This window comes from Setaria viridis, chromosome 2, assembly GCF_005286985.2.
Source record: "Setaria viridis chromosome 2, Setaria_viridis_v4.0, whole genome shotgun sequence".
Classification (NCBI taxonomy): Eukaryota; Viridiplantae; Streptophyta; class Magnoliopsida; order Poales; family Poaceae; genus Setaria; species Setaria viridis.
This window is the reverse complement of record NC_048264.2, coordinates 41,132,383-41,142,219: the sequence shown is the minus strand read 5'-3', so window position 1 is coordinate 41,142,219 and position 9,837 is coordinate 41,132,383. Positions and strand designations below refer to the sequence as shown.

At 53.0% G+C, this 9,837-nt stretch overlaps 2 protein-coding genes across 2 annotated transcripts; one reads left to right on the top strand and one right to left on the bottom strand.

Moving 5' to 3' along the window:
- The first annotated feature begins 367 nt into the window (after nucleotides 1–367).
- On the top strand, nucleotides 368–3,280 carry LOC117844761 (cysteine-rich receptor-like protein kinase 6). The gene is made up of 7 exons (XM_034725544.2): nucleotides 368–1,408; nucleotides 1,533–1,661; nucleotides 1,747–1,886; nucleotides 1,966–2,176; nucleotides 2,309–2,546; nucleotides 2,638–2,788; nucleotides 2,877–3,280. The coding sequence occupies exons 1-7, from the start codon at nucleotides 535–537 to the stop codon at nucleotides 3,138–3,140; spliced, it is 2,007 nt and encodes a 668-aa protein (XP_034581435.1). The 5' UTR covers nucleotides 368–534; the 3' UTR covers nucleotides 3,141–3,280.
- Nucleotides 3,281–4,562: 1,282 nt separating this feature from the next.
- Nucleotides 4,563–7,610, bottom strand: LOC117844763 (glucan endo-1,3-beta-glucosidase GII). The gene is made up of 3 exons (XM_034725546.2): nucleotides 7,067–7,610; nucleotides 5,645–6,979; nucleotides 4,563–5,509 (listed from the first exon to the last, which is right to left on the bottom strand). Exons 1-3 carry the CDS (start codon nucleotides 7,173–7,175, stop codon nucleotides 5,430–5,432), a joined length of 1,524 nt encoding a protein of 507 aa, XP_034581437.1. The 5' UTR covers nucleotides 7,176–7,610; the 3' UTR covers nucleotides 4,563–5,429.
- Between the last annotated feature and the right edge of the window lie 2,227 nt (nucleotides 7,611–9,837).

The following is a 9,837-nucleotide window of genomic DNA, read 5'->3' as shown; positions in this document are numbered from 1 at the left end:
CAACCAAACACACCCTTAGTCACCATCGTCTATGTCCCCGCGCTTGCTCTCTATCTCAATTCTCAAGCAGTCAATGCGTCAACGACGACCTCATACTGACGAGGGCATAACGACTGGCAATGCCTTTGTTTCCTGTCCGGTCTTGGGTCAACCATGGCAGCAGCGCCACGTGGAAGAAGACGGCCGTCCGCGTGCCAAGTTGCTTCTGATCATCTGATGATGGGGGCACCACTTGATTATTGGGTCCCCGGAGCCCGGAGCGAGGGCGAGTGCGCGACAACCGAACCAACAACGCACCAAGCCGCCTTCTGCGACCACCACCAACTGAAAATCAGGTGTTCCAGTCGTTAACTGGTCCAGTGCAACACTGACCGTGTCTAGGTAGCAACACTGACCGTGGCCTTCCATGCATACACGCAGGCGCAGGTTGCATCGCCAGTTAGGTAGTTACTGCCACTGCTGCGTACATTAGCTAGCTGCCTTACGAGTCCTGAGACTTGCTCGTTCCTTCCACCGTGTGCCGTGCACAACACAATGGCTCGCCACCTCCTCCTGGTCGTTACCGCCATGGTGGCCGTCGCCCAGCTCGTGCCCCGCGCCACTGGCTACCCGTGGCCCGAGTGCGGCGGCAACAAGACGTTCAAGGCCAACAGCAAGTACCAGGCCAACCTCAACCACGTCGCCGCCATGCTGCCCAAGAAGGCCTCCGCGTCCGAGAACCTCTTCGCCACCGCGGCCGCCGGCGTCGCCCCGGACCGGGTCTGGGCCATGGGGCTCTGCCGCGGCGACTCCGACGCCGCGTCCTGCTTCGCCTGCCTCACCCAGGGGTTCCAGGACCTGCCCAACGACTGCTCCTACGACAAGGAAGCCACCATCTACTACGACGCCTGCATCCTCCACTACTCCGACGCCCGCGTCCTCTCCGCCGCCGACACCGGCCTGTCGGCCGACACGTATGCCCGGCCATTCCTAGTGAATATCACGTCGGACCAGGCGCGGTTCAACCGCATAGTGGCCGACCTCATGAACGCCACCGCGGAGTACGCCGCGTACAACTCCACGCGACGGTTCGCCACCGGGGAGGCCGACTTCGACCAGGAGTTTCCCAAGGTGTACAGCCTGGCGCAGTGCACGCCGGACCAGACGCCGGCGCAGTGCCGGGAGTGCCTCGCCGGGATCATAGCGTCGACCCTGGCGGATTTCTTCCAGAACGACCTCGCTCCCAGGGCGCTTTGGGTCAATTGCAACTACCGGTACGAGGTCGGAGGACTCGGAGTCGGCGGGCCCTTCTACAATGGACCGGCGATGGTCCGGCTCGCATCATCGCCCCCTGCAGTGCCGGCGCCGGCGTCAGCTCCAGCTCCAGCTGTGCATCCAGAGATTGAGCCGCCGCCGCCGACGGCCGGAGGTGAGCTCAAAGACTTTTATCTCCCTTCCGTAAATCAAATCAATGTGCCAACGTATCTTGGACCGCGTGCGCACTTTTGACGTGATGTTTGCTCACGTACGTAGTACATTCGTTATTCTAACAGGGGGAAGAAAGTACAGTGTGTCCGGTCTGGTTCTTGTAGTCATGCTGCCTACTCTAGCAGGCTTGAACCTTGTCGCTTGCCTCTGTTTCCGGAGGCTTCAGCGGCCAGCAGCACAAGCGAAACAGCAATGTACGCTCTTGCGAATTCAGTGATTTTACTGCATCAAACCCTTCTGAAATTCAAGGACCTATATATGCCACTGAAATTTGAACAGATCCTATGCATTCCGGCAAAGCAGAGGACATCGAAATGGTGGACTCGATGCTGATCGACCTGTCCACACTGCGAGCCGCCACTGGGGACTTCGCCGAGAGCAACAAGCTCGGCGAAGGCGGCTTCGGCACGGTGTACAAGGTTGTGACGAGCAATCATGCAATGTCCAGGCAGTTTCTGTACTGAAAATGCTCACGCATCACTGGTTTGAGCTGTTCAGGGCGTCCTCCCCAACGGCGACGAAATAGCGGTGAAGCGGCTGTCGCAGAACTCGACGCAGGGAGTGGAGGAGCTCAAGAACGAGCTCGCTTTGGTAGCCAAGCTGAAGCACAAGAACCTCGTCAGGCTCGTTGGCGTCTGCCTGGAGCAGCAGGAGCGGCTGCTCGTCTACGAGTTCGTCCCCAACCGGAGCCTCGACCTGATCCTTTTCGGTACTGCTTGAATCAAGTTCAACTCTGATACACATTTTCTGCTGCATTCTAATTTCTCTAAAAAGCGTGAAATCATCATATCGACCAGTGGCCAGTCCTTACTTAATTTCGTTTACGATCGATTTTCATCAGATGCCGAGCAGCGTGAGCTGCTGGACTGGGGCCGGAGGCACAAGATCATAGACGGCATCGCCCGGGGCCTGCAGTACCTGCACGAAGACTCCGAGCTCAAAGTTGTCCACCGTGATCTCAAGGCCAGCAACATCCTGCTGGACGCGGAAATGAGACCCAAGATTTCTGACTTCGGCCTCGCCAGGATTTTCGAGCGTGACCAGACCCAGGCCGTCACGAACCGCGTCATCGGCACCCAGTCAGTACTCCGCACAGCACTAGTAATACCCAACCATAAGCATGTCCAGTTTCCGCGTTAGTAAAATTTCTCTCTTCATCACATGTTTCAGTGGGTACATGGCGCCAGAGTATGCGATGCGGGGTAACTACTCCGTGAAGTCGGACGCGTTCAGCTTCGGCGTCATGGTTCTGGAGATCGTCACGGGGAGGAAGAACAACCACAGCTACGACTCCCAGAAGAATGGAGACCTCGTGACCACCGTAAGTGCAATCTGTTGCCCATTGTCTCTCTAACTCTTGCAAGTTCTGGTGTATAGTTTGGCTCACAGTGTTGCAAACCGCCGTGCAGGTATGGGAGCACTGGGAGGCCGGGACGGTGACCGAGTTGGTGGACCCGTGCATGGGCGGCAGCTTCCCGGTGGGCGACGTGCTGAGATGCATCCAAGTTGGGCTGCTGTGCGTCCAGGGAGACCCGGTGGCCCGGCCGATCATGTCGTCGGTTGTGATGATGCTCGGCAGCGACACGGTCATCCTCCAGGCCCCGTCCAAGCCGGTGTTTTTCACCAGAAACGCCGCTGCTTGCACAACCACGGCGATGTCGGTGCTGGGTTAGCCACGGGTCTCTCCAGAACAATTTTCCGGATTGAGATATAAATACACAATATACCAAGGCATCCACGCAGCAGAACAATAAATTTTCACATGTGACTGGGTCCGAATCTTTGGTATATCAATATGTATTTTATTTGCTTATGTTTGCTGTATTTTTTTCAAACTAGGCATGTGTTCAAGACCCCTCGTGTAGTTTAAGTGTGTCACCAATCACCATGCATGCATCCACAGCAGGTGACGATAATATAACTCAAACCAAGGATCCTATTGCAGACATGTCAAACACATCAAACGTGTGGAACGTCTTTTCGTTTTTAAAGAGTTTATTCCTCAAGATAAGCAACACGAACGTCCATACTACAAACGGCTGGCATTCGCAAAGAAGCTAGTCATCAAACCAAGCAGGTACCGCCATTCCTTCCCTTGTCTTCGCACGCTGCCAGCTCCCCTGCGGCGCAAGCTAACAACGACTTGAGTCCGCGACCTCTGTTTGTTGCTAATCGTGTGGTAACACATAGCAGCACCTAGCCGGTCTCGTCTCCAACTTAACTCTCTTTTCAGTGAACCCTTGCAGTGCTCGTATCTTGGACGAGCCTCCCACGAGACCACGACCATGCATCCCAGTGAGTCGCTGCGGTTTGACTGATGTGACAAGCAAGCGACGGCCGAACAAGTGAACAGGGCACATTTGTGCTCCGCCTGGCTTATCCCGTGATTGACTCGGTAGCAGGTCGCGGTGCAGTTGTGGTGGACCACCTGGGAGGCCGGGACGGTGACGACGGACCTGTATGAGCGGCGGCAGTTCCCCCGAGGCCCGAGGGCAACGTCGGGAGATCCGGCACCGGCAGCCCGGCCGGTGATGTCGTCGGTCGTGATGATGCTCGCCGGCAGTGACACCGTCACCCCCCCAGGCATCGTCAAAGTCGCCAAGTCGGGGTTCTTCGGCTCTTCGCCAGTGGCGCCAACGCGACCGTGTGTTCTAGTGGCGGATCCACGACTTGAAACACCTCACTAGCCAAAACCTGGCCCGGTTAGGCCCAGCCCAGTAGCTACATAATGGGCTGAGTCTAAGCCACGAGCACAGCTGGCCGAAGACTGTTGACTTGTTTGATACAGTAAAACACGAGAATATGGGAAGATTTAGAAACGTGACAAGTGGCAACTAGTGAGACCCAAGTCCATGAGTACCTCAATAAGGAAAGATGGAGTGAGTATTAGGGCTGGATAACGAGCCAGCTCGGCTCGACTCGCTGCAGCTCATTAAGATAACGAGCTAGCTCGGCTCGCCTCGTTATCTCAACGAGCTGAAAATGCTGCTCGGCTCGGTAGCTGCTCGAGCTGGCTCGTTAAAGCTCGCGAGCCAGGGCTATAGACATGAGTTCAGATAAAATCAAAAGGCAAATAAGATTGAAAATTGCAATCGTAACCAAAGTAATAGCACTGGATCATGCAAAATCATTTCATCTGAAACCTTAAATCAAACAAAAGATAGAGCAACGGATGCATCAAGCAAGATCTAGTTTCTAAAAGAACTAAAGAATCAAGCAAAATTGATTCCCTGCATGCCGAGGGATAGCAGCAGAAGTTATTGCTCCTCATCAGCCTCCACCATGAACTAGCAGCTCGTGGTGTGTGGAAACCATACCAGCACCACGCTCTCGATCTGCTTGTTGCCCCCTTGGTTTTGCGAAGCCTAAGCCCTCGACCGCGGCCACCAACCAGACTTGCTCAGTTGCTCGGCGCCAGAGGACGGGCAAGGACCGAGGGATTGAATGAGCGAGGAAGCAAGCGAGAGCCGAGCAGAGACAGAGGTGACGGCGCGTGAGGGAGGCGGGGCGAGAAACGAGAGGCCGAGCGTGCGTGACGCGAATGGATAAGCCAGAGACGACGGAGTGAGCGCTGGAGGGAGCCTGGAGTCCAGGATGGATTGTTGGCTGATGTTGGGCTTGCTCGATGGGCCGGTCGCTGGCTTGCTACTGAATTGCTTGGCCTGCTTGCCTGCTCAGCTCGCGAGCCAGCTCGAACTCGCGCGTTATACTAATGAGCTGAAAAGCTAGCTCGAGCTGGCTCGTTAGCGTAACGAGCCGAGCCGAGCTAGCTGCGAGCCGAACGAGCTGACGAGCCACGAGCTTTCCGTCCAGCCCTACTGAGTATAGTATTGCCGGCTAGCTAAGTAGCTCAAGAGTGCGCGAAAGCAAAGAAGAAGCATCAGATGTGCAGGTGCCGAGGTTTACATCTTTCTAGTTTTCTACAGTAAAGGCTAAACTGAACTTTTCTTGAAACCGGAACATCAGATGGCAGCGTATCCTTCAGACTTCGCTGTTGTTTCTTGAATCCAAGCCTTCGATGGGAGCACGCAGTTTCCAATCTCTGCAGTAAAGAGAGCAGCAAACAACGGTGAGACTGGAGCCCCCGTGGCCCGCGCATGGCGGCATGGGAGAACATGTTTCAGAGGAGGATAAGGTGGAGTCACGGCGACAGAAAAAATGCGAAGCTTGGACTCACTTGGTTGGTGGCAGACGACGGACGCGGCGCCGCCGAAGTTGCACGCCGCCTTGGCCCGGTGATTGCGCTGGTAGTAGCTATTGAACGCGTGCGAGGCGTGTGCAACCACGGTGTTGGGCTCGAAGCACGGCGCGCCGGGCTGGATGTCGCTGCAGTCCGCGCCGTGGCCGCACGCGTAGTCCAGCGCCGCCTGCAGCCGCGCGTCCCTGACGCCGGCGTTCGCCACGCACCAGCTCGGTAGCGCGCCGCCGTGGAAGTCGAACTCGTACACCTTCGTCTGGTTCGGGTAGAACAGGCCGAAGTGCCGCTCGATGTCGTCGGCTCCCCAACCCTTCTGGTTCTCGTTGAACAGGGCGAAGATGTACACGTCCATGTCGACGTCGGGACGGTACGGCGTGCCCGTGTCGCCGGACAGCACGCGGTTGATGAGGTAGTTGTTGTACGCCTTGGCGTTGGCTATCGTGGCCGCCGCCGCCGGGGCCGGCGCCGGGGCTCCATCCCCATCCGCTTCCAAACGCCTCCCGGGCCTGCGTCTCCCGCGGGAAGCCCACCCGCTCTCCGAAACATACGCGCGCACACGGGGTCGCCCGCCTCGCCCCAGAGAAGAGTTTCCTTCGTCCCGCACACCTGCTGATGACCCCAGCTTCTCCATGGCGAAGTACGTGGCGTCGAGCTGGGCGTCCAGGAGGCTGTGGTACACGAGCCCGGTCACGGGGTCGCGCACGCCGGTCATGGAGCTCCCCAGGGCGTAGTCGAGGGAGATCTTGTCGGGCTGCTCGAGGTACGCGAAGAAGGGGTAGGCGTTGATGGTGAGGTAGGATCCCGTCCGCTCCAGGAAGTCGAGCATGGGCTTCATCACCGGCCGCGCGATGTCGCGCCGGAACCTTCCCGCGGACGGCGGCCACGACGCCTCGAGCGCGGTGAACGCGATCGGCGTGGACACCTTCACGGCCTCGTCCAGGCGCTGCTTCACCAGCGCGGCGTGCACGTTGGCCATGGCCGGGACGAGCTGCCGCGTCAGGCTCCTGGCCTCCTCGAACACCTCGTTCCCCACGGCGACGCCGTGGATCCGCGTGGCGGGGTAGTGCGCCGCCACGTTCCTGAGCACCCACCGGAGCGCGCTCGACGGGTCCGCGGCCGCGGCGGCGAGGTCGTCGTTGGGGAGCATCACCATCACCTTGATGCCGGTGTTGGCCAGGGCCCCGAGCACCGTTGGGTTGGCGTCGTACAGCCTCACCGTGGTGATGCCGCTCTTGTTCAGCAGCTTTACCACCGACGCCGTGTCCAGGAGGTCGTTCCCCAACCTGCCGTAGCTCACCCCCACCTCGCCGGCATCTGCAATGTACATGATGAATAACAGTTAGCACTGGATTGCACCTGCGACAATAACAAACGGCAGTTTTTGTGAGCCAAACGCATCACCCGCAGGGGAGAAGAAGAGTAGAGGCAATGCGGTGCCGAGGAGGACGACGAAGAGGCGAGTCAGTGCCATGGCCCCCTGCATTGCCGAGGAGCGGACAGAGGAAGACATGGTGAGCAACTATGGTGCGTGGTGGAATTTAAATAGTCGGCAACGAAGTCAAGGGGGAGATGCTGCTTGGTGTTGGTTCGTCGCCGGTGTAATGGAAGGAGGTCAAACCCACAAACATCCGTTTTTCTTCCCCGAGCCCCCAAAAGGAAAATCAAAAGTATTATCTATGGTGTCGTTCCAAATTTGTGGGAGAAGTTCCTACCCTTTGGAAGATAAGAAATGCATCTTGTATGAAATAGTTGAATCGATATGAATATTGGAGAAGATTTAAAATGTGGTTATTAGACCTCATGAAAACATTCCTTTCTGCATATATCTCTGTTAAAATTCTTGCGATCTGCATTAAAAAATTATTGTACCAGTGAATAATAATGATTGAAGTTATCAGACTTGTCATTGTTGCCGGAGCCTTTTGGGGAGGGTAGGAGCGAGGTGTTGCGAGGTGCAGTGGGCTTCTATAACTCTGCTTGTCGAACGGTGTTCGGTCATGAAAATCTGGAGTCGTCCAAATATTTTAAAATGAACTTTTTTTTTTCATATCTGCTGGAACATGTGTTTTCTTTCTCGATGCATGGGAAGGTTAGATCGCTCATAAACTTAGTCTTTGACTTGCACAGCCTGTTGACATTGGATTGGGTCCACAATATAAGCCCTGAAACCAGGAACCATCACCATTCCTTGTCTTGTACCTTTACAGACACATTGCACGGGTTACATGTGCTAAATTGGCACCTTCCTGCTCAAAAAATAAAATAAAAAATGGGACCATCCCACTGCAGTTTGAACAAGGTACCCAACGAGGACTTGACGACTCTAGAACCTGCCTCCATATCCAAATGCAGGCCGCGTGTGATCATCGACAGAAATTCGAGTGCTGCTCGTATCACTCGGCTCATCTCTTGCCGCATTGTGCCCATACATAAAAAAAATAACAATAGTGTAAGGTTAGGTGACGGTCTCGTGGAGAGAAAACTATACACCTTTAATTTTTCAGGTCACTTGAACTGGCGCTCTGGATCAGCTGCTGACGAGGGTGGAAGCAGGGTAATGATGAAGCAACCATTATTATATTCTTAATGCTGGTAACCATAGAGAAAGATACACGGCCCACACTTTCGGTGCACGATCCATGAGTTGTCCACTAGAATCATGTCATGTCATGTCATGTCATGTCATGTCAAAAAAGAAAAGGTTAATCGCTAGAATAATCAAGGCCATGTGCTAATCTGCAAGAAGGCGGGCAGAGCTTTATTTGTTACACAAAAGTGAACCGTTGGGCCCGCGTGATTTAGAACTAGATCTTCAAAAGGCACAATTTGGATCAGTTCCTTTTACTGGTTTTTCCGATGAAGGGCGGCATATATATTGACACTTTTACTAGAGTGCTTATGATTTTGGTAAACTGATAGCTCGATAGAGAAACTTAACATAAAAGGTGGTGACTTGTGATTTTGAGAATCTTTTGTTCAAGTTTTATCACTCAGCCTTCAGCCTTCAGCCTTCTCGTAGGCTTAATGCATTATCTTCTATATGTAGGATTATAATGACTCAAAATACAGTCTAGCATATATGATGTGCTACTACGATATCTCAAGATGTTCCTATTCATGTGATCCTACATGTTTCTAATAAACTGGCAGGTGGGACTTGCCGGTACAAAACATTTTCTGAGGGAACTCGTTTCTTCCTAACATATCGAATAAGTTTTGCTCTATGCATTTTTAGATAATAAAGACGTTAGTTGATTGGGATAGAGATAGATTATGGCATCCCACCACAAGATAATATAATGCTCCCGCAAATTATAGATCGTTTTGATTTTCTAGATTCATAAATATTATTATGCATCTAGACATAAGGTATATATCTAAGTGTATAATAAAATTTATGAATCTAGTAAAGCTAAAATGATATATGATTTGAGATGGAATGCCACCACTCTGTCTTGTACGGGCACCTTGCTTGCTCCAGATCATGTATATCATCCACCTGTGTCTTTTTCTTCATCCTCCTGTTCATCTTTTTACCAACATTGATAGTTGTTCACTTTTATCGATAGTTTCATAAGGCAAGCGCGATGTGTACAGTAAAAATGACCTTAAGGTGGGCCATAGGTAAAATGAGCATTAGTTATTTCCACGGTCACAATGGTAAAAAGGAGGTATGATGGGTCCCATCGAAACAAATAAAAAACTGATCACCCCGATAGATCCGTCCCATGATAGACCCGGATGGTAAGGGCGTCCACAATGTGCTTCAAAACCAGTCTACAGGTACTAAAAATATTCCAATTCACCTACTTGAATCATTACGAGGGTAGTTCATATAGTGATCCGTTGTAAAAGTCATCCATAAGCTTATGGACTGCCCATAAGAGATAAAATACAATTTATCTCTCTCATTCCACCCACTTTCTCTCCCTCTCTCTCCATGTATGATCGCTTTACAGATCATTGTAAAGTTTGCAATAGCTATGGTCTACTTTCATAGGGCCCACCACTAAGTACTACTTGGTCCAAATACATGGGAGTCACCCTTAGAAGAGAGAGAAATTATTTTTTTATTGCTTATTGCTTCACCTTAAGCTTAAGGTGGACTTTAGGGAATCTTTTCTTATGGTGCTATTCCACAATGTTTGTTGCTAACAATAAGGGGGTGTTTG